At 40.2% G+C, this 24,271-nt stretch overlaps 2 protein-coding genes across 2 annotated transcripts; one reads left to right on the top strand and one right to left on the bottom strand.

Moving 5' to 3' along the window:
* The first annotated feature begins 672 nt into the window (after window positions 1-672).
* LOC102293627 (60S ribosomal protein L5) lies at window positions 673-7,921 on the top strand. Its single transcript, XM_005919814.3, has 8 exons — window positions 673-809; window positions 1,313-1,382; window positions 1,475-1,590; window positions 2,733-2,867; window positions 3,093-3,295; window positions 6,583-6,760; window positions 7,469-7,557; window positions 7,761-7,921. The coding sequence occupies exons 1-8, from the start codon at window positions 807-809 to the stop codon at window positions 7,858-7,860; spliced, it is 894 nt and encodes a 297-aa protein (XP_005919876.1). The 5' UTR covers window positions 673-806; the 3' UTR covers window positions 7,861-7,921.
* dipk1a (divergent protein kinase domain 1A) lies at window positions 7,766-19,678 on the bottom strand. The gene is made up of 5 exons (XM_005919818.3): window positions 19,402-19,678; window positions 9,809-9,943; window positions 9,606-9,713; window positions 9,347-9,520; window positions 7,766-9,257 (listed from the first exon to the last, which is right to left on the bottom strand). The coding sequence occupies exons 1-5, from the start codon at window positions 19,453-19,455 to the stop codon at window positions 8,445-8,447; spliced, it is 1,284 nt and encodes a 427-aa protein (XP_005919880.1). The 5' UTR covers window positions 19,456-19,678; the 3' UTR covers window positions 7,766-8,444.
* Between the last annotated feature and the right edge of the window lie 4,593 nt (window positions 19,679-24,271).

Below are 24,271 nucleotides of genomic sequence, written 5' to 3'. Positions count from 1 at the left end.
TTTGTCTGTGTGAGGTTCCCTGTCTACATCAATAAATCACGAACTAACAGTTAGCAGTTTTTGGTGCATCTGTGAACTGAAAACTGACACTACATTTCAACAGTGTTTTTCCTGTCTGGGAACATTACTGAGACACTCCACTTTCACTTTATTTGCAACAGGTTGAAAAAGAGGTCGCGTTTGTGTCTGTGGATTATTCTGAGGAAAAAAGTTAAAGTAGATAAATGAAACTTTAAGCAGCAGAGCTTTTCCACAGCAGACATTACAACTTGCAAGTTAACTAGGCTTGAAATTGACTCTATTCATTGTCCATGACAGGGTGTGTCAGTGGCTATGCACAAAGAGTCTGAAACTGAAGGACCTAAGTGGAATGCAGCTGCAAACTTGACATACACCTCAACTTTGGTGACGTGTTTCATGAAACATGCATTTGTCGAGACTTACTATCGCTTTCTGCCTACAACAGGCTGAGATAGGAGCAAAAAGACCAGCTGATTCTGAGGGGATGAGGTTGGAAATGTGATGTAATCTAAATGATTTTACACGGGATTGTTAAAACACCAAAAACAAACAAACAAACAAAACAAAACACACACCAAAACCCCAAGCAGATAATCGGGTAAATAGCTTCCCCAGCTCTCTAGGAGGCAGTGTTGTGAATCCAAGGTTCCAAAGCGGCACGGCTCATCCTGTGACGCGGTACTTACTGAGCGTGCGCACGATGATCTTCCTTTTTCCAGTGCAGCGGAGTCAAGCCCCAGTCTTTGGCTCCGGGCTCCTTCATAAGGAGACAAAAAGACTGCAAAATGGTTTGTAATCTGTCCACATATGTGCCTATATGTATACATTAGGCGTACATCTTGTGCTGTGTGGTGTCAGATGTTTGAAAACACATTGCTGGTGTTCAGATGAAGATAGATTCAGTCTTGCCAATGCCTACCCTGGTCTGCTTAAACGTGGCCTACCTGCTGCCTTTACAAAGTTACCGCTTCCTGTTGTCTGTAAAATGTTTGAAACTTTTACATTGATGTGTGACCAGTAGGTCCTTAAGATCACGTCCTCTTAATTAATATTTTTAAAACTACGTTTGGTCCTGTAGCTTAGCGACTGCCCTACTTAGCAGTTATGCTAACTCCTCCCGTTGATTTTCATTGGGTCGGCTAGCTGATGTTAACCGACTGTAGTTCTTCTATCTGACAGTGACAGTCCAGCTCATAGCAGCATTATAAACCAATCTCCAAGTGTCTCACTGAGGAGTTAAGGTCTGTATTAGTTTTTGAACTTGCTGTTAAGTTGATACTTCTTTTTTCAGGGTTTTGTTAAAGTGGTGAAGAACAAGGCCTACTTTAAGAGGTACCAGGTCAAATTCAGGAGGAGGAGAGGTAACCCATACCCGTGATGCTCCCAGTCGTCTCATGTTTGTCTTATTATGGCTGTCGTTCTGTTAGTAACTCATGATTTCTGTGTCTGACAGAGGGCAAGACTGACTTCTTTGCTCGCAAGCGCCTGGTCGTTCAGGACAAGAATAAGTACAACACACCCAAGTACCGGATGATTGTCCGCTTCTCCAACAGGGACATCATCTGCCAGGTAAGCATTTGTTGCACCTGCACCATTATAACTGCAGGAGGTCAAAATATCTGACAGCCCCTACAACATTTGGCTGAGAAAGGGTCAGAGTATATGCTGTTGGTGTTCCTCTGTACCTCACTCTGAGGTCCACTTTTTACTCAAATCAGCTGACAGATCCACCAAACCACTTGTGTTAATCATTTATAATGCTGATGTCAGGGGCAGAGAAGTGATGTGTATATTTTTAAAAACATGTTAATGGTAGTAGGTGTTTGTGACGTTGACTTTAATAATTTGTAGGCTGTCAAAGTTGATGTGTTAACGCGGATTAATCCATCATCACATGTCTCTGTCAACACATTTCGGGCAGTTTGTCCAAAGATTGTCCATTCTGTCTTCCAGATGGGTTAAATACGTTAAAAATGTTAATCACGTTAAGGTTGACAGCCCTAATAATTTGATAACTGAAGTGTTCGTCAGTCATTTTTACAGAATGGCACATCAGTTTCGTTTCTTCATTGCATTAATGTTTAGAATTGCTTAATTTGTCAGAAACAGCTGGGTTGCTGTTAAGAACCTTAACATCCTGCCATCTATCGTACCATTTTTGCCTTCGTAATGCAGGAAGATTTGATTGGGAAAATGGTTCTACTGTTTCAGCCATGTTTGCTGGGTAGTAGCTGGCTTGTAGATCATTTTAACAGCTCATATCCTTCATGCCCATCTTAATTCAAGGGTAAAAAGCTGTGCACATGCGTACTTCTCAGGTACAGCACAGTAGTTTTTGATGAACAGAGCCTTGCAGACTTAAGCTAATTCAAGTCGGTGCTGGTATAACTATGACAGCAGTAAGTCTGGCTTGCTCATGCAGATCAAAATTAAGCGTCACAAGAAAAGAAAAAAGCACGCACCCCGAAATTCACTTACTTTCATCTCTAGAGATCAGGTTTATTTTATTACCAAGTCAGTTTCCCTTTTCTTAGCTGCAATATTCTAATAACCAAATCTCGCTAAATCTATAAAAAGTTTAAAATTAGTTGCCATTAAATCACTGTGATGTGCAGCAGCATCATGCTGAGCTGCTTTATAGTCCAGAGTATAAATACACCTTCAAGATTTTTCTCCTCCTGTGAATTCATTTCCTTGCGCTTGTGTTGCAGATCGCCTATGCCAAGATTGAGGGTGATATGATCGTGTGTGCGGCCTACTCACACGAGCTGCCAAAGTATGGAGTCACTGTGGGCTTGACAAACTACGCCGCAGCCTACTGCACTGGTCTGCTGCTGGCCCGCAGAGTATGTATTAAACCTGTTCCAAGAGACTTAAAGTGACCTGAAATTTTAGCGATGAAATTCATAGTCCTTTGAGAATGTTTAAGCAGATGTCAGCCTCTTAACGATTTGCTGAAATCGGGGCAAATTTGTATAGATAAAGTCTTGGAAACCAGAATAAAGGTTTTTGATTGCTGATCCAGAAATATCCAGCTGTTAAATCTCTTAAATGACATTTTGTGTGCGCAGCTCCTGAACAAGTTTGGCCTGGATAAGGTGTACGAAGGCCAGGTCGAGGTGACAGGTGACGAGTTCAACGTGGAGAGCATTGATGGTCAGCCAGGCGCTTTCTCCTGCTACCTGGATGCTGGGCTTGCTAGAACCACCACAGGCAACAAGGTGTTCGGTGCCCTGAAGGGGGCTGTGGATGGAGGCCTGTCCATTCCACACAGGTAACTTCTACAGACACAAAAAAACAAAACATACCCAGGTGTGAGGTGTGCTGCCTGGCATATCACATTTTGGTGCTGGGCAGCAAAAATGCTTTTCTAGCTCCCGTTGCAAAAAACGCTCCAGCAATTTAGTTCTTAAAATATTTATACTTTTGAGAAATTGCTTAAGGGACGGTCTTACATCCTGTAATATTTTGTGTGGATGTCATAAGGAGTAAATCATTAGGTCTAGTTAAAGTCTAAAAGCCCTGTAAATGCTATAGATGCATGCAGAAAATAAAACGTTCAAACATCTTGGTGCTACAGACCTTCATGGAAAGCATTTGGCCAAGTCTCAGCAATTAGAAGTTGGTTACATGTAAGGGTTAGTTTCGGTCTTGGTATTGCATGTGCTGACTGAGGAAATTTGACAGAAAATATTTATCATTACCATTATTAGTGTTGCCTGCACCGCTGAGCAAAAGACCTTTTATGTTGAGCTTGTTGTCTTTGAGTTTTCCACCAATTTGTTTTGATAAAGCGTCTTTGAGTTGAAGGCTGTTACTACCGTGTCATAAAGTGATTACTGAAGTACCTCAGTTGGTTTGGGTGGCAGTAGAAAAGCAGTTGTTTGTGAATTGAATCCTATCGTGTGACAGTGCTTTTGAATTATTTCAAGACTCTGCAGAAGCAGCTCGGTAAAAGTGGTTGGTTTCAATCACAGTACCTCAGTCAGAACCACAGGTGTTTTGAGTGGGAGAATGTGTCACTTACCTCTCTTCAGCAGAGAATAAGTAGGGCTATTAGGTGTGGGAATGATTACATGTAATAGTCTGTCGTCAGAGAGAGCATTGCTTTAAAAATGTGTGCATCTCGTAACACACCCACCACCTGGCCCCTTTTCTTTCAAATTACCCATCAGCTTGTCAGTGTTGCAAATTTTGAATGAGACTGCCAGTGCATTGTGTCGGATGAGTCTTTGTAGAAGATGGACTTATAAAAAGAACAACAAAGCGGTCGTCCGAATGCTGTCAGAAACGTCCAAACTTGTGTTACTTAAACAAAAAACGAAGAACAGAAGCGGGTCTTTGGATTGCCGCTTTAAGTGCTGCGGTGAACACGTGGGACGGTTATCTTTTCCTCAGCATGAAAAGTAAAAGATAAAACGATCAGATTCCCGCTAGCCTGTTTATTATTCTGTTGGCACAGTTAAGGATCCGCCGTTTTACGGAGTTAATCGCTGCACAGTTATTGAGTCGGACCGAGCAGGAAAGCAATAATAAAATAAGCATCAGGATTTGTATTTATTTTTTCATATACAAGCTACAAACGTTAAACTGCTGAATGTTATCCTGCTGTTACTCGTCTTACAAACGCAGACACGTGGAAGTAATTGATCGATCTGAAGATCAAGTGTAAAACGAGGCAGCTGATATCCTCCGCTTTCGGGTGGCTGTATTACTCACTACCATCAGTGTATCTGAACTCGCAAGCTACACAAACAGTATGCCTAATTGCAGGTGGATAATGCTTGATCCTGCAGCTGTTCTGTGTGGAATTGTATTGATTTTTGTAATTGAAACAGAGTTTTGCAATATGTGAAGCCTGTGAGACAAGAGAGCAGCAATTAGTGGCATGTTTTTAAGTCTCCAGCCATACAGGGTGGATCAAAAAGAATAATCTCATATCAGAGTCCTTTAATTTCGCCGCTATTCATCGGTGACGATCGATGTTGGGGGGGAAAAAAGGTATTCGTGAGTTTCTGGTGATTGCTGTAGCCTAACAGTAGCAGTGTGTCCAGACTTGCAAAAGTAACAGTAAAGGTTGACTGTGGACGGCACGGCATATTTTACTTGTGAACATTGTAGGTTTTGTATGTAAAATTGTCCATTAGTTAAAAAAAATAAAAATAAATATAGATAGCGATTTGAGATCATTGATTCTTTTTATACATTTATGACATTTAGAATACTTTACACTGCATTGCACAAATATGAGTAAATGTGTTGGGTTCAAAAATAACTTCAGGCTGTATTTTGATCTCGATGCCTTTTTCTTTTAAAAGCATGTTGTTAAGTAGATTTATTTCACTAGTTCATCTTACCCGCTATCATTTGCTTGACAGAAAGTATATTTAGTTTGTTCTGGGGAGGCCACTATTTTAAAAAGCGCATTTTTTTTTTTTAAAAATTAGAACTAAAATGGTTTATGTAACTAATTCTTAAAATAATTTCTTTTACTTCTTAGTCTGCACTTGATATCTTGTAATGCACCTATGCTCCCTGAAGATGGCAGTAATGCACCTAGAGGCAGTTTGTTTGACCTCATTTACTGAAAGTGTTAGCTGCGTGTGGCAGGGAGAGAATAGATGCTCCTCTGCAAACAGTAGAAACATAAAAAGCCAAAGAGACTGAAACCGCATTCTCAGTGAGAACAGAAAACTAGAATGTCCAAATCTTTAAAAACAATGCCCGATCACTGGAAAGTGGAGTAGGGTAGGCACACTAGCCCGGATAGATTTGAAAATGGCATTTTTGTCTGAAAACACTCCGCGTCCACACTAGCGTTTTCAGTCGTTTTCAGAGTTGTGCGTCCACATTGAAACGGCCGAAAGCACTTATGCTCCAGTACTGCGCACGCTTGAAACGAAAGAAGTTTTTTGACCTGCCTCATTTATTATTTCCTTTCTGGCTCTTTAGACCGTCGCGGCAGAATGTTGAGAAAAGCACAGAGTTTTTTTTAAATGGACTAACAATGAGGTGGAGTTGTTGCTGCGAGTAACGCAAAAGTACAAAGTTGCAAAAGCGAGTGAGAGTTAAAGAATTTGAAGATCTGGAGCATGTACAGACTGATATTAATCTTTAATAGGGCTGTCAAAATTGAGAGCAAACAAAATATTAAACTGCTATCTTAGTTTAATTTGTCACATGACTGCTTCATATGACTAACATGCGTCATCGTTTTAGAAAGTCTGCGTTTTTGCTGTCCCCACTGCGAAATGTGTGCTTTTTCGAGAGCGTTTTCAAAACGCTACGTCTTCCATCAGCCAAAATGCCGTCTCAGTGTGGACAGGAGGCCAAAAGGGAGAGAAAATGATGCGGTTTCAAACGAAAACGCATTAGTGTGGACGTAGCCTTGGTCTTGGCTAAGTGAACTTATTGGAAACCGAAGTGAAAATCTGACAACTTTCTTAACTGAACCATTTTTGTATTCGAAGACTAATTTAAATAGACACAGATAAGACCAAGTGTGTGGAATCTGCACTGCATATCAACAGTGCTTTCTCTTTTTTTTTTTTTTGTCTGCAGCACCAAGCGCTTCCCTGGGTATGATACAGAGAGCAAAGAGTTCAACGCTGAGGTCCACCGCAAGCACATCATGGGCATCAACGTGTCTGAGTACATGAGCTATCTGATGGAGGAGGATGAGGACGCTTACAAGAAACAGTTCTCTCGCTTCATCAAGAATGGAGTCGCCCCTGATTCAGCAAGTTTACTTTCTGCATTATAAAATTACCTTTGAGTTTTGTGTGGATTCATAGATTTAGTCAAATTTCAGGTGGCAGGGGGCTCTAGTTTTCTTTAGTGTTGGAGTATATTGGGTTTTTTTTGTTTGTTTTATTGAACCTTGTGCACTGTAACTGTAGTTAATCTAGGTTAAGCTTGGGCTTTACTAAGCAATGGCCCTTTGCCATTCACAAAGTAATTAACTAGAACATTCTAATCCCAGTGACAGGGTATTGATGGTTTTCAAAATGTGTGATAATGGTTTGAGATTCAGTTCTAAAGTGATCTCATGTCACTTCCTGAGGCTAAGCTGTTGACTTACAATTCTTAGATCAATCACAGCAAATTTGTGCCTTTGTACGTCTCAGCATAGAACATTTGCACAACACATTTGCCAGCTTAGTTTTGTGTGTTGAGCAATTTTAGCGGAGCTACTTCAGCTGGTAAAGTGAGAGAGCAGGATTTCGGTGTGGGGAATGAGCGATGCGGTGCACGAATGAAGCATTTCATCATTGATGTAGTTGCCACTATTTGAACATTTTGGTTCTTAGAATAGTTTAGGGCTGAAAAATCAGCCAAATGATAATAATCGAATCTATTCTTGTGTGTGTGTGTGTGTGTGTACATTGTGAAATCCAAAATCTGTATTTTTTTAGGACATAAGATTGAGTCGTTATCCATTTTTCAGATTGAGGAAATGTACAAAAAGGCTCATGCTGCCATTCGCGAGAACCCAGTCCATGAAAAGAAGCCTCCCAAAGAAGTCAAGAAGAAGAGGTGAGAAGTGATACCTGGGCTTTGCTTTACTCTTTCTCAGAACTGAAATTTGAAATTGGGAGGGAAATGTCAGTTTGAGATCTAGGCTAATTCATAGGGAATACCATGACTCCAGTGCCTTTTTGAACTAGTTTTGCCACAGCGGCTCTGACGCAATTAATTTAAACTAAATTCTAATTGTGTCTATGTGTGTTTCTGCGAAGGTGGAACCGTGCCAAGCTCTCTCTGGCCCAGAGGAAAGACCGCGTCGCCCAGAAGAAGGCCAGCTTCCTCCGGGCTCAGGAACAGGAGGCTGCAGATTAAGGCGTTGGTCTGCTCCGTTCCGAATGAGGAAATTTGTTCTAATAAAGCTATTGAAAAGGAATTGGTCCTCTTGTGAGTTTTTTTTTTTTCCTACGGCATTTGCTGTAATGGGTGGCTCTTGAGACTATTTTAATATTAAAAATATCTTTTGTTTTTGTAAAGTTTAGTTAATCTAAGTAGGTCAAAAAGAGCAAAACAGGGATTTGCCAAAAATAGTGTTGAACTGGATATCCACTGGAAGCCTTGGAAGACTGTTCATTACACCCATAGGCTCAGTCAGCATATAGTACACAAGCTACCCAAAAGAACATGCAGGACCTTACTTCAAATTTATTATTCACCTTCATCCTTGTTTCAAAAAAAATTGCACTCAGTTTACTGCAGTTAATCCTAACGGAGTCCGTTTGTGTACATTATTTAATATTGGTGATGTTGCTGACACCTATAGTGCCAACTTAAAATACATCTGTTAAACATTGAATACCACAGGATTATTAGTTTCCACGGTGAAAATGATTGTCCATTTTATTAATAAACTTAAAGGGCAAGCGTCAGTCATTGTGCTGTTGTGCAATCCTCGCTTATTAGGAATCTTTCGTGTGAGAGATTTTCTTCCACAGCAAAGTCTTGAGGTTGTTTAGAATGAGCGAATGTTCAATTTCCATCTGTTCTGCTGAACCTTTCAATGCGATGCAAGCGTACAGCTGCTTCTCGAGCTCCTCGCTCATATCAGATGGCGCTCCCCTCAGAATGTAGTCCTTGAGTGCGTCGCAGGCTTTGGCTAAGTTTGGCCTGGTGACTTCTGTTGTGCAGCGATGCTTTGTGAGGTCACAGGAAGTTAGGCAGTCGGCTCCATACAGACAGTCCTCGTCCACGTCGCAGCGCTGCTGCCTGATGACTTCTTGGAAGATGGCTTCAGGCACGATGTGGCGCGCGTCCATCACCTTCAAGTCGTGGCGGTCGTTGTAACCGAAAGTGGTGGCGCTCACGTCGCACATGAGGAAGCTTCCGAAAGTGCCGTGGAAAATATCCTCGACCAGCTCCAGCAGTCCGATGGAGATCTTGGCCTTGTGTGGCCAGGATGGAGTGAACCACTGGTCCATGCTGCGGCGCAGACCGGCAGGGATCCACATTTCGATAATCCAGGGTAGACTAATCCCATACAAGGGAGAGTGTGGTACTTTCTCCATGACATATAGATCTCCACAGAAGCCCAATAGCTTGGGTGTGTGCTCTCTGTCGTGCAGGACTAAAGCCAATAGGAATTCATTGAGCTGCAACAAAGCCCATGTGGAGCGAGCCTCTGGCAGTGAGATATGGCTGTCCTTATTGCCATCTGCAATGGACAATACTTGAGTTGCCAGCTCAGCGAGGTTTGCCTGATCCCCCACTTTGGCCTGTAAAGAAATGTATTTTAAATGAGGTTTAAATCCAAACTGAAGCTTTGAAATTGGATCTGATAGTATTTAGTGTTTGGCTTTCTAACCTTTAGGTGGTCAGTGATCATCTCTCTGAACTTTTCCACTGAGGTTCCCTTGGTTGGTTTGTTGAAGGCTGCAGAAGTCTCTTTCCTGGGCTCACCTCCCAAATCATAACGAGGAGCCTCCTCCATCTGGCACTTAATAACACCCTCTAGGTCTCCCCAGCTCCCCGAGTAAACCTAAAATAAAGATGCAGCCAAATTAATAAAAAGCAGACTGGAGAGTGATGTTTGCATTTATAAAAAAAATATAAAAAAAGCTGACCTGGCTGTTGGGGTTGGCAGTGAGGCACTTTCCCAGGTAAAGAGTCTGTTTCTCACACAAGCTGCTGCAGGCTGAGCCATCAATGACTCCTTTTTTGTATTTGTCACACTGGAAAATAAAAAAGAAATTGTCACAGAACTGTAAACATTTTGTAGGACCTGATGGGATTGGGCAGGTACATAATGGGAGTATGAAATGCTCACTATTGAGTTTTTGCACTCGTGCCCACGACACATCTCTGTGTAGGACGAGTACTCCACATAGACTATCCAGCTCCCCACGAACACTGCCAGCCACGAGAAGAACAGGTACTTCATGTGCAGGTAGGAGAACCTCGCCTGTTGGCAACATATTTCAAACATTTACGTTACTTTTGGAGTGAATTGCAACTGTAAAACTGTATTATGGGAGTTCATTGTTTTAAATTCATACACAGAGTGATATCAGGCTTTCAAAAAAACCAATCTGCACTCTATTATGTTTCAGTACTGTAACTGCATACAGATATCTGGATATTGCATTAAACTGTCAGATCTGTTAAACTAGAGATTTGACACATCATAATGGAGATTAATGAGAGAATAAGAGTCATATTTGTTACTTGAGGCCAGTTCATTGCTCTTCCTTTATTTGATGAGCACACACTGTACCTTACTTCATTTTTTCTAATTCACATTTATAGATAAAATCAGGACCCTGCTGCTAACGTTGACTGAAGCATCGCTCCACATATTTTATATGTCAAAGCCAGCTCGCTTGTTATGATCAGAAATCACTAACTTGAAAACCGCAACAACGGAACAGTGACATCAATTGCATTGTGCAGGAACACAAATATGCATAAAAAATCAGAGGCCTTGAAACAAAACTACAAGTTAAACTTTGGGGAAACAGTGTTTTCCCCCAAATCAGCATTCAGGATAATTAACACAGTTTTGTCTTTTGCAAAGGCTGAGGTTTTCCACACACTCTGCTTCTTTAAAAACTTAATTCAACCCCGTCAATAGACTTGTGACCTGTCCAGGGAGTACCCCACTTCTCAACCTAACACAGCGGGGACAGGCTCCAGGCCCACAGCAATTCTGATTTAGATAAGAGAGTAAAAAAATGGATGAGTGTGTCTGACACAGTTAACTTTAATGGGTTTATCTTCTAAAAAAAACAAATTTAAGGCCAGTACACACAACTTTCAAATGAACACTGACATCATTCATTTGGAGAAGTGGCTCAGGAGTTGATTCCAATGTCCTTGACTGAACTGCACATTGTTCTCAATGGTTAGTTGTGTGCCTTGTACAACAGTATGCTAACAGTGTTGGGGGCGGGGTGCAAAAAAACCAAACAAAAAATGGCAAAAATTAATTTTAGTTTTTGCCACTTGAGGGCAGTAGAACAATCTCTAAACCAAACACTTTCATTGCACGTTATGTCCTCCTTGAGATTACCAGTTTATATACCCAGCAGACATAGAAGAAGAAAGATTAGCATTCATTGAGAATATTCATTTATTCTGCTGTTGCTTTGTTTGAGCACCGTTTTTGTTCTCCACCAGTTGCTGACAAAAAGCACTTAGAATTCCACCTTATTTAATTAATGTTAAATGCTCTAAATGCTCTGGCTTCCTCCTACACATGCATGTTAGACTAACTGGTGATGCTTAATTATCTGTAGGCATGTATGGGAGAGTGTGTGTGGTGGACTGGTGACAGGATGTACCCCTTCCGCTCGATGACAGCTGACAGAGCAAATGACTGTTGACATTTAAGGCTCATCGTGCCCTCTCACCATCTTGTGTGTCTGACCTCTTTCTTGCATATGATCTGTATATAGCCTGAGACTCTCAGGCAGAGGGCTTTTATTTGTTCCAGAGGAAAAGCTGCAAACTAGTGATGGCATTGACGCAGAGATCCAAAACTGAGTAACAGGCTGCCTGAAGAAATGAGGGCAGCAGAGTCAGCGGCCTCTTTAAAATCTCTTTCTAAGACATACTATTATTGGAAAGCTTCTTCTGATTCCATTATGTTTTTTGTCAATTTAGTGATTTAGCTTTTTTTCTGTTAAAATGTTTCCTTGCTTGCATCCTGTACACAGTGATGGTTTGTTTTGTTGTACTGCCATTCGTTATTTGAAGCTGTATGATTATTATTATATTAAATGACAAGTTAATGGTGTTAGTGCTTTGATCCTCAGAAAAAAAGTGAAGAAAAAAATAGTTTGTTTGTTTTTAGCTAATAAATAAAATTGCTACCAGTGGTAATGTTACTCTTCTTCTACTTCTTTATTTTGGCTTCTCCCTTTAGGGGCACCACAGTGACCCCTACAGTCCAAGCACATGCATGTTACTGCCTCTGCCTCCATCTCACCTGATCCCTATCATCCTACTCCGCATGTCCAGCTTCACTACATCCACAAACTTCGTCTTTTTTCCCCTCATACCTAGCAAGTCCATATTTAACAGCCACTATCCCTCCTTTTTACAAACCATTTTACCCTTGCCTCTCCAAACTGCTTAACTTAAGCTGTCTCTCTGATGTACTAAATTTTAATCGTGTATGAAATCGTAGCATCTTCAACTCTGCCACCTCCCATCAGTGCCAACATCTCCAAACCATACATCATAGCAGGTCCCGCTTCCATCCTGTAAACTTTCCCTCTCACTCTTGCACTATCTTTCTGTCACAAGTCACCCTTGACACTCGTCTCCACCCATTCCACCATGCCTGCACTCTCTTATTCACCTCTCTTGTGCATTGTGCATTGCTTTGGATGGTCGATCCCAGGTATTTGAACGCATCTAACTTCATCTAAGGAGCTCGGAAAGACAAGCGACTAGACTTCTTTAAGTTTCTTTAAGACGTTTCACTTCGCATCCGAGAAGCGCCTTCAGTTTTAAGCCCAAATGGTGGCTAGTCCCTGATTTGAAGTTCCCTAAGAGGGTCGTCGACTACTATTGATCATGTGCCTCATCACATGAGCCAAGGTGCGGAAAAGGCCATCGGTGATTATCAGCAGAGGTTATGGGTGCAACCATTGTGACACCCAAACTTCTTAATGTCCACTCACATCTGTCGCATGTGTCAGTTGATCTCAATAAGTCACATGACAGGGTGAGGCAGGGTCTCAACAATGTTTTCACCTGAAACCTCTGCTGATCGTGGCATGGTGTGCTGCTTTTTCAGATGTTTTAGAGCCTTTAACTTTGCCAGACACGTTCTATTTAAAGTATTTTTTGATTCAACAGGTGTGGGTAGTGTTAGTGACATTTAACTCAGCTTTCCAAAAAATGTGGTTAATGAAAGTTATTATTAATTTTTTAAGAATAATCAAAATAAAATTTGTCCAAAGTATATGAAACATTTACAAATATGCCAAAAACGTAGAAATCAGGAAGTATTCAAATACTTTTTCACAGAACTGTACTACCACAGTACCACTAATGGATGTCTCCCTTTTACAATATTCAGACTCACAGTCATTAAAGTAATTAACACAAGTTTAAGGGCTAAAAGATGAATGAATTTGTTGCTACACAGCTGCTGAGAAAATGCTAAATTCAAACTTAGCACTGCTTTAACACAGTATTATCTATGGCTTTTATTTATGGGTGAATAAATGACTCAAGCAGGTCACTTACAAGCCGTAGAGTGCACCTCAGTACCATCATTAACATTACTGTTCCACTTTTTGAAGAAAATAATTATGGAAAGCTCAATCAATTTGGAAAATAAGTATAAAAAATGTGTTTACAGTTGTAATGGTCTGGTGTAAGTGAATAAAGAGACATTTTAATTGATGTTTTCAGTGGTCATTTGGTCTATTAGTAAGGGAACAAGCCTGTAAAAGGAATGCAAATAAGCTCTAAACTGAGTTGTATCACTGAGTACATCATTAAAGCAATTGCTTCTAAATAGGTGCTCAGTAATTAACAGTAAATGGTGTTCGCGGCCTGCTGTGTGAAACATTTAGAGTGACTCCAGACTCATTACTGTGTCTTTTGATTTTCTTTCTAATTCCCTGCCTGATAAAATATACACTCCACTTAGATCTATATGGCATTTTTCCAACTGGAGAACATTAGTGAACAAAAACAGACTTTTTCGCAGTCCCACTTCCTTCTCTATTAATGGTTCTTGCACTTAGTGCTTGACAGTGATGGACACCCCCTGCTTCCCACCTCTGCCCCTTTCAGATCCAATTTATTTATTGGCATAAGTCACTCTGTCTCTGTCCCCCTCATCTTCTTCCTCTCTGTAGCACTCTACAATCCATCTTCTTCTTTTGTCCCATCAATGATAGTTTAATAGCAGTTGTAAGACAATCTAACAATGTAATAAAAGTCAAATATCTGATTTTTTCCAGTATTGGAAAGTAGATTACGCAGTATTTGTCATTCGTATCTCTTTCTAAATGGCTTTGTCAACCATTTTCTGCTTTCAGCACCATAGATAATGCAGAAATTTTGCTTTCAGACAGCCTCCATATGTCACTATCTAATCTAATTTTCTGCCACGCAGTGACCTCAGATCTCACGGTACTCAGTCCTGGTGTTATTAGGATGAAAGGAGCAGACAACAACTAAACATTTAAAAGCAGAATTAGATTAATTTTGAGTTGCTTGTTGGCAGTGTATCATGCCATAAACACACTATTGAACCATTATTTTGTTGTAAAGTTAAAGGCCCCATAATACCTCATCACCCCAATAGAGCACTTGGCACTCAGACTGCTGACTTACTTGTGGTTGGGATATTTAAAAGTAGAATGGGAGAAGAAGCCTTCAGCTTTCAGTCTCCTTTTCTGTGGAACCAGCTTCCAGTTTGCATTTGCAGACACGTTCTCTGCTTTTAACATCAGGCTTAAAACCTTCCTTTTTGATAAATCTTATAGTTATGCCTTAGTTTATTGTTCACTCCCTGTGTGTTTACACACCTCTTTGCATTTAATTATTAGTTATTATTAATCTCTGACTCTGTTCCACAGTATGTTTTTTTGGTCCTGTCTCTCTCCCATCACCCCCAACCGGTCGTGGCAGATGGCTGCCCCTCCCTTAGCCTGGTTGTGTCAGAGGTTTCTTCCTGTGAAAAGGGAGTTTTTCGTTCCCACTCTGGGTTTTCTCTGCATTACTGTAGGGTCTCTACCTTACATTATAAAGCACCTTGAGATGACTGCTGTTGTAATTTGGCACAATACAAATAAAACTGAATTGAACTGAATTGAACTCTCACTAGAAATTAAATGCTGAACCTATTTCACTGGCTGATTGCTAACAGTGGCTCTCTGCCATTTGGGACTGTGAAGTTTGAGTACATTATTTTACTTTATGTTTCACTAAGGGCACTGAAAAAGCAACACACAAAGTCAGTATCTATTTATTCTGTCTCTATGGTGTTTAAAGAGGTTTGTGTCCTGTTGGTCAATGATGCAGAAACACAGTAAAGGAAGTAAGATTTAAAACCACAGAAACATGTCAGTTATCAGTCATTCACTCCCAGCAAAGAGTGAGGAGGAAGAGAAACATTCAGATCATTTATGTACCAATGAAACCTATTTTGGAAAGAAAATCAAACCCCGGTGCAGTGCTTGTTCATGTTTTTGCATCTACAGTTTCAAAACGTCCCCTAAACTTTTTGTTCATAAAGTTACTGTTCTGAAAAGAGGACAGTTGTAAGGCTGCATCAACTGAGTGTGGATGTGTGAGTGTGAGAATGATCGTGACTGTTAAAAACGTAGCCGTGCAAAACGGGCAGATTGTGGGCTGTCACTTTCTCAACCAAACAACGCTCAGCATTATAGAATGGCTGAGTATTTGTAACAACAAACCATAGAGACAGAATAAATAAAATTTGATAAAACATTTTGTCGGCCCCAATTTGAGTTTTACACCATCAGAGTGACATTCTGTAAAGGTTAGCACCTTGGGCTGCATGTCACTTTTTCCACATCTCCACAGGATTATTTGAGATTTAAGGCTTAGGTTTAGTGTTTAAATTGGAATTAAACACCGGCTTAGATTGTTGAAACAGAGGAAGAACAGACAGACAGACAGACACTTAAAGATTCATGATGCTATTAGTAAAACTCCATTTTCTCTTACATTTTATTTATGTAGTGACAATTTATAATAATAGATTGGATTTATATAGTGCTTTTCAAGGCACCCAAAGCGCTTTACAATGCCACTATTCATTCACTCTCACATTCACACACTGGTGGAGGCAGCTACAGTTGTAGCCACAGCTGCCCTGGGGCAGACTGACAGAAGCGAGGCTGCCATATCGCGCCATCGGCCCCTCTGGCCAACACCAGTAGGCGGTAGGGTAAAGTGTCTTGCCCAAGAACACAACGACCAGGACAGAGAGCCCGGGGATCGAACCGGCGACCTTCCAGTTACAGATACGCTTCCCAACCCCCTGAGCCATGGTCACCCCGAGCAACAACAACAGCTTCATTTATACCATAAGGTAAAGACCCTTGATTATTAGAGAAAGAACCTTAATGATAAGGTGACACCCTATGAGCAACACTTGGCAGCAGTAGGAAGGAGAAAACCCCTTTTAACAGGAAGAGACACAATCACCGTGCAAGCGCCCTGCAAAAAACCAGGAAATCCACTGAACTCTTGCTATTTAAATATCATCGTTGTTGCTTTGTCTATTGATTGATGTACTTACAAATCTGATCGTGCAGATCCACAGCAAATTTAACAGCAGTAACCGCACGAGTAAGTGCTCTGTGTACCTCCCATCTATTGTGTTGTAGTTGAAATACATCAACAGCAAAAACATTATGGAAATGGTGCTCTATGGGGAAAACAAATGCATGGTTGGCCTTTTTCTAATCGATAGTTTGTGGCTTTCGTTTCAAGTCTGGCCTATGCTTTTCTATCTGCTGCATCATGTATTGACCCTTTGTGAGTTGAGAGAGTTACACAAACATGGCTAATGAGCCCATATTGATTGTGGCTGCTGTGACAGCTATTAATTAGAGACTGACTGGGAACTGTGGCCATATGCTGAGGTGGGTGGAAAGAAACAGTCTGTCTTCATCTGGTTGAACTCTCCTCTAAACCAACCCACGGCTCTGTTAAAAGGCTTCTGTATTTAGCCCTGAAGGTCTTGTGAAATAACATTGAAAAAATCGAGGACGTGCTGTACTATTACAAAGGATCACCTGCTGTTGATCTGTTGAAGCAGAGAGGAGATTTAAGCTGATCACGAGCACCACATCACTGTTCTGCTGTTCTGACACTTGGTTTTTGCAGCGTGCACACCATTCATCCATTATGTATGATTATAAAGCTATCCCTCAGAGGTTGCTGTTTAATGGGCTTCTGTGCAGGGACGAGAACGGCATGAGAACAGAGAAACAAAAGATGGAGAGGCCAGGAGGATTCATTTGCAGAGAGGTTGCTTAATATCACTGACAAATAGAAAAGCGGGCCAACATAAAGAGAGATGCAGCTAAAGGACTGATAGAAAGATGCATCAGAAACAGCCCGGCCACGCTTCTCCGCTTCTTCTCTCTTCGAAGTCTCTGAAGTGAGAAGGAGGCCACATTGTTGGAACAGACATTATGAAGATCTGACTCATAACTGTACAGACAGCAGACAACCCCTCCCCCTGTAATATCCTCCTGAGTAATACAGAAACGTTAACACATGTGAACTTTATCGCAGTTGTTCTCTCTATTCTGAAGTTAGACATCTAGCTCTTTGACATCGTGGCCATTTCCTTTGCAGCGATGCATGCAATAATAACTTGCAGACCCTGCCATTCACTTCCCGTTGTTCTAAAACAACAAATCTTAAGCATCTTTTCTCTTTTACTGATATCGTTGCAGTATTTAAATAATATACATAATGCGCTGTAGTACGACCAACTAACAGATGAGCTTCTGTAGCTCAAACTGAGGAAAAAGCTCATGCTGCTTCTGATAGAAAGATGTCAGAATTCACAGTCCATCACACTTTGTTGTGCATGGGGCTGCATAGCCACAGACCAGTCAGCCACAGACACCAGTGGGCACGTGAGCATCAAAGGTGCACCACAGAGCAGTGGAAGAAGGTGATAACACGTTTCTTTTAAATCATGTGGATGGCTGAGTGCATGTGGCTCGTTTGCCTGGGAAATACCTGGGACCAGGGTGTACTATGGGAATAAGGCAAGCCAGAAGAGGCAGTATACCAGTTTGGGCAATGTTCTGCTGGGAAGCCTCCAATCACGCATCTGTTGGATGTGCTGGACAAACAAGTCCAATCCATGGAGGCCCCACATCCCCATTTAAAGGATCTGTTGCTAACATCTTGGTGCCCCATACTACAGCTCACCTTCAGGGGATTAGTGGCGTCCATGTCTTGATAGGTCAGGGCTGTTTTGGCAGCAAAAGGGGGCCCAACACAATATTAGGCCGGTGGTCATAATATTAAGCCGACTTGGTGCATATGTTCGACCTTTCTTTCTTATCTCTTGGTTGAAATTTTACATCTTTTGAATCTTTACCTGTGATGAAATGCTTCATGTGCAGCTCCATTTGGAGACAACATCGATTCTTTCTGATTTCAGTTATAATATATATACAGTTGAACTACTCATGGAATTTGAGTCATTTCAAATAATACTGTTATTATTACAGGCAGCTTAGTAGTGCAGTGTTTAGTGCTGTTGCAAAAAAAATACTATTTATATGCCCCCCCCACAATAAAATAAAGTATTTCACTATTTCAGTGGAAATAGCTTCTCTCAAAGGATGACTGAATGACACTTCTTAAGTCATCACTGGAAGGCTAGGGTGGCCTAGAAAACTGAGCGATACTGGTGGCTGCGCCTTGAGACTGACTGTCTCTTCTTTTTTTCACTGCATTTGACAGTTTTGTTTCTAACATGCATGAGTACGGACAGGAAGCAAACAGGAGCAGCTGCCGAGATAAAAGAGTGAAGAAAATGGTGCTGATTAGATAAGGAAATTTGTTAAATTAGGTAAAGCAAACGAAACAAAATGCAATAACAATAGTTTGACAGAGAAGTGAAGCATTTAACCCTTTTTAGCTAAGTGGAAAACACGCTGAAGTTGACTTGCTACTACTACTACTACTACTGTGCATTTCGTTTCCTGAGACCTCCACCTGTCCTTGAGGGACTTCCCCAGTTTAATTTTTACTTATGAACAATTCCTCTGTGGACTTCACCTAATTTCACTCATAGAAAATGATTACACAATATTCTTTCAAAGATTCTCAAATGAGGAGCAGTATCATATCAAACAGAAATCTAGAACTTTATATTAACTTACATCAAAGCATGAAACGTTTGCAGTGCTTAATCCAGCTGAGTGAAGGTAAAACAGCCATTAATATCTGGCGACTCTTCTAGATATGTCACACTAGATCTACGTGACATATCTGAATGACTTACATAATCAAAGGAGATCTTAAACTTTTGCAGCATAAAAAAGCCTCTTTTGAATGGATGGCAACCAGCTAAATGCATCATGGAAGTGGTTGCTACAGTAACGGAGATCAGGAGGATGGTTGAGTCCCGTCGAGTCGTCGAGCATCAAGTGACTTTATGACTCATTGTAAGAAGCCTACACAGTATTCTGTAAATTACCTCCAAATCCATGTGAGATATCTGAAGGTTAAATAAAAATAAATAAATAAATATATATATATATATTTAATTAACAGTAATCAAGCGCAGCGTCACTCATTTAGGCTCCCTGTAACATCCGAGCGCATGCAAACATACATCGACAGATTTTTAAATGGACTTCACACCAGAGTGAAGATGGATTTTCTTACCTGGATGTACAGAGGCTTTCTGAAGAACCCCCATGGAAACAGACCTCTTGCCATGGCAAATGCCGAACATCTCACAGCAGCTGCTGAAGCAATAAATTCGGTGTGCACTTCACATTCGTATCAGGCAACGCCTGTTGGAGTGACCCTGGAAAATTTCCACATATAAATCATCATTATTAGTGTCGGCAGCACCGTGGATGTGCGTTTAGGTGCCGAGAGACAGCGGACTGAGCTGCACCGCTTGCTGCAGCGAAGTCAGACTCATATTGGTTTATGATCACTTCTGGAGGCGTTTTGGCCAATTACAGAAAGAGGATGCGCACCAGTTTGCTAACCTTACCGCGTTTCCTTAACAAATGCTGGCGATTTGGTTACGTTTTGGTTCTGTTTTTGCAAATTAGGCCATAAGGTAGTTCATTCAGTATTTTTTTGTTCATGCGAACGCTTCGGATATAAGTCATTTTAACGGGTAGATCATTTCATACCACTGGCAAGCCATCATTCTGCTGAATATTGATTTTTCAATTCTGCCATGTTCTTCTTTTAATCATTAAATAGAACAAAAACATTCAGATGAGTCAGAAATACAGGCTATTTTTTCCTGTTATTCGGCTTAGTGACAGAGCACTGCGAAACAGAAACAAAAATACCTACATCGAACAGTAATAAAAAAAAAGAAGGATATTTATAGTTGTCTAGGGGCAGGCGGAAATCGAAAGCTCTGTAGCTTTACACCTTTCTGTGTAAAGGTGTAAAGCTCAACTTTAGAACTTGAAATATAAACAAATCAGTCAATCAGGTAAGTGGATTTTGTCATAGTTTCGTTTTCTTTTGTTCAAAATGATGTATAATGTGAAATGCTTGCTTACATTAGGCCTACTAGTAATTAAACGTAATATTTATTATCAATGTTGTAAGGAAAGTTTGTTTATTTCGTTATACTTAATTCAAACAAATTTTGATTTTTGAAAGTTGAACATGGAAATGAAGATAAACCAAATGATTCCTGCAAGTGGGAAAATATTGTGTAAGTCATAGACTGTATATAAAAGAAGGACGTATGTGGCTTCCAAATCTGAAAGGTGAAGCTGAAGTATTCTTTAAGTCATAGTCAATACGGAATGGTTTTGACTTTGTAAATTGTGGTCCCATTTAAAGTAAAAACAAAAACAAGTGACGACATATCAACCCTATTTCTGTTTCCAGTTCTCTACTGTATTGATTGAGGTCGTCATCTTTTATTTTACTGGTTGTAATGCTTTGTGTCTCTTTTCTTTAAATTAGAGTTCTGAACCCTAAAACTGACCAATTTCCAGCCTCTTGTGCAATTTATGTGCAGCATGTTTTCAAGCAAAGTTTTTAGAAACCTTCAGAAAGTGTTAACTTTAAGTTTAAGATCACGACATTTTCATAGCAATCAATCCAAACCACGGAGTATTTTAATGACTAACTAATGTACACTGTGTTCGTGTTTTTCTCAGAAACAATAAGTTCCGTTGGAGCAGCCTTTCAACGCCTCTCTCTGTGTCTCGTTAACAAAGTTGACCAAGACAACAAAGTAAAGCTAGTTTTTGGCCACGAGCCCGACACGGAACCCGACCTATTAACCAGAGGTCCCTTTAATAGAGCTGCTGTTTTATATACGCGCGGAACAGTTTTCTATACGAGATTACTGCAAAAAGTGCAGCCTTACCTAATGTCCACCCTATTGTTACTCATTTTGGAATAATATTTAAAGATCTAGTTGGTATTGGTATGGCGAATATCCTTCAGTAATAGTAATAAATCACACAGCAATAGTACATTCATGTAGTTGTAAAAAGAATGATAATGTATTAAGTAATCCAAAGTATTCAGAATACCTTACTCTCATTGAGTAACGTAATGGAATACGTTACAAAATATGTTTTGGGGCATGTATTCTGTAATCTGTAGTGGAATACATTTTAAAAGTAACCTTCCCAACACTGGTTGTGGATGGACAACGCGTTCTCATCCCAACGCGTAAAATACAGACAAGTCATCTGTATTTTACGCTTTGGGAATGGGTTGGAATAAATAAATCTATAAATGTGTTGAAAATAATAAACCTAAGAAGGCATTATCCTGATCACTCTGGAAAACACTATGTGATGGCCACAGCATGAACCTATTTTATTGTTGAATTATCAGTGATACTTTCATATGTTTGTGTTGGAATGGACGTCTGGAGCCTCTGCTCTAAGCGTCTCTTACCACTTACCTTGAAAAGAAGATGACCTATACAAGTTATCTCAGGTCCTGAGAAAAAAAAAATCAGGAGCTTCAGGGGAGAATTTTAATCATTTATTGGGTAAAAACAACAGAAACACACAGTGCACAAAGGCAGAGTAATTCCTGGCAGACTTTCACAGTTTCCCTGGAGAAGACAGTTTCCTGGTGATGTTCCTTAAGGATAAATCTCAGAGCTCAGAGGGAGCTTGTATCAGCAGAGGAAAGTGGAGAACCAAAAGCATTCAGCTATAATGCCAGAGTAGGATCATGTATAAAAACATTCCTGATTTGATGTATATTTTAAGAGGTTTTGGCACATACCTGCATTTTCTTTTAATGGTGTATTTCAACAGGTGTAGTGGATCTCTTTATGTCCTATATTACAAAGATTCCTCTTTACTGTATTTTGCTTTGAGATGAGAGTTCTGTTTCTGGTATCTAATAAAGAGATACAGTAAGTCTGGATCTCAAGAGAGTGCACCAGCAAAAGGTAATGGGCACTCAGTTATATGGCACATTAGCAGGTCCAGCACAGGTATCATCATCCATCAAAACAGACAGCCGTCTTATATTTCTGTGATTGTTTTTCATGAAAGAAGAAGTGTTGCCGAGCAGATGGATTGCTAAAATGTTTATGTAATGTGGTTTCCAGGTTTGACCAATGAAAGACTGTTTTAGCGTTTAATGACTCCCATTCAGTGCTGGTGTTAAAATGTTAATAAAACATGTTTTTCTGTAACTGTGCAGTTAACTGGGCACAAAAATGAACCATTACCGAAATCTCTGTCTATTTAAAGTACACCATAATGTTAATGTGGTGTAAAAGTGTACTTATCTCTCCTGGACTTCAATTTGCTTCATCAGCGTGGACTATAGGTAGCCAAGGACTGCTCGTCTACATGCAGAGATTGTCTGTTGCCAGATGGAGGCAGAGTTCAAAGTATGTGATACAACCAGCCTGTGGGCTACTTTTGCTTGGGCTGTTGGTCCATTAGCCAGAAATGGACGGCAGCAAAGTTATAACATACAAAGAGCTGAAATGAATTAGAGCATGTAAAACAATGAAAGGTGAACAATTAAGAATGTGCTCGGAGTAGAACCGCTGCTTCTCCCTGTCAAAAAGAGCCTGTTGAGGTGGTTGAAGACCGGTTGCCTTACTTTAAAGGTTGGGAGGAGATGCCAATGTAGTCCTATAGTCTGCTGGAGATATGTTATAACTCATCTGGCCTGGGAATGTGAGGATTCCCCCCCAGGAAGAACTTGAAATTGTTGCTGGGGAGAACAACATCTGCAATACTCTTCTTTGTCTGCTACCACCATTAGCAGGAGATAATGGGTGTGTGAAAATACTATTCATTTAAAAAAAATAAATCAAAACGTAGTGGTCGTTTAGTTATCCAGCACGTTAGCAGGTGAAGCACAAGCATCCTCATCCATAACAACAGACTGCTCTTAATACTCCTATATTTCTGTGATCGTATGTAATGATCACAGAAATATATGTAACAACATAGTTAGACATTAGATAGACAGTTTATTTTGACTTTTCTAGATGTGTGTAATGTGGTTTCCAGATTTGTCCAACAAAAGGACATAATGACTGAGACTGCTGTAGCATTTAAAGAATCCCATTCAGTGCTGTGTTTCAAATGTTGATAAAATTGTTAATAAAATCAATGTTTCTGCAACTGTGCAGTTTACTAGGCACAAAAATGAAAAATAACTGCAATCTTAGCCTTTTGATGTACACCATAATATTAATGTAATGTCTTATCTTCTCTCTCATGGGCTCAATTTGGTTTTCTGTTTGGTAGCGAAAAATCAAAGTATGTGCTCTGCTGCGCTTTCTTGGGCTGTTGTTCAAGGCTGGTCGCCTGACTTTAAAGGTTTTGCAACTGGGAAGAGACGCCAGCGTAGACAGACCTATGCTATTTTCTATTATTATTTATTTGAGTTACACTTTTTAGAAAAAAATATAAAGCTCTCTAATCAAAACATAACAGTTTTTCAGTGGCACAAACACAACCTTTCAGATTCAATTCTGAACTTTTGATATGATTTATATGGAGGAGGGGAGGAAGTTGTTCTTGATTTAAAAGATTTAAAAAAAGAAAGAAGATCCTATAGTTGAATGAGATACATTGATGCTCTGGGAGACTTGTTCTCCCATTACAATCAACATACAAAATATGCCCTACTTCTATACCAAGCTGTTTTAGTATTGTTATAGCATTTAAAAGATATTTCTTTTCCCCTTTTATTAGACCTTATGATATTTAGAACAAATACAGTGAGTTAAGCCTTAAGTTATTCTTTGACTCCAATTACAAACATTTTGTGACACTGTAAACTATAAATAATAACAGAGTGGTTTGCAATCGTAGGTAAAAATATGGGAACTGGAGACACCAGCTGCTGAACTTTTGGGAGAGAAATGTTGTTCCATTCTGATGTGAAACATATGAACTGCAAGAGGCTACAAGATCTGGACTGCAGGTAGACCATTTAGCACCTGGACTCTTCCACTACAAAGCCATGCTGTTGTACTGTAACAGATTAGCAATGAACTGGCGAAAAATGCAAGGACTTCCCCGAGAAAGACATGGAAGCATATGTT

Source organism: Haplochromis burtoni, unplaced genomic scaffold (genome assembly GCF_018398535.1).
Source record: "Haplochromis burtoni strain Fernald_Lab_line unplaced genomic scaffold, NCSU_Asbu1 Contig_13, whole genome shotgun sequence".
Classification (NCBI taxonomy): domain Eukaryota; kingdom Metazoa; phylum Chordata; class Actinopteri; order Cichliformes; family Cichlidae; genus Haplochromis; species Haplochromis burtoni.
The sequence above is the reverse complement of the archived record's forward strand: the minus strand, read 5'-3'. Positions and strand labels throughout refer to the sequence as shown.

Bases quoted from the DNA above. Each gene is read 5' to 3' on its own strand.
- LOC102293627 (XM_005919814.3), top strand. The intron at 1,383-1,474 runs GTAACCCATACC...TGTGTCTGACAG, and splicing joins CAAATTCAGGAGGAGGAGAG to AGGGCAAGACTGACTTCTTT. The intron at 6,761-7,468 runs GCAAGTTTACTT...TCCATTTTTCAG, and splicing joins ATGGAGTCGCCCCTGATTCA to ATTGAGGAAATGTACAAAAA.
- dipk1a (XM_005919818.3), bottom strand. From the start codon at position 19,455: ATGGCAAGAGGTCTGTTTCCATGGGGGTTCTTCAGAAAGCCTCTGTAC. The intron at 9,714-9,808 runs GTGAGCATTTCA...TTTATTTTCCAG, and splicing joins ACGAGTGCAAAAACTCAATA to TGTGACAAATACAAAAAAGG. The intron at 9,258-9,346 runs GTTAGAAAGCCA...ATTTCTTTACAG, and splicing joins TGATCACTGACCACCTAAAG to GCCAAAGTGGGGGATCAGGC.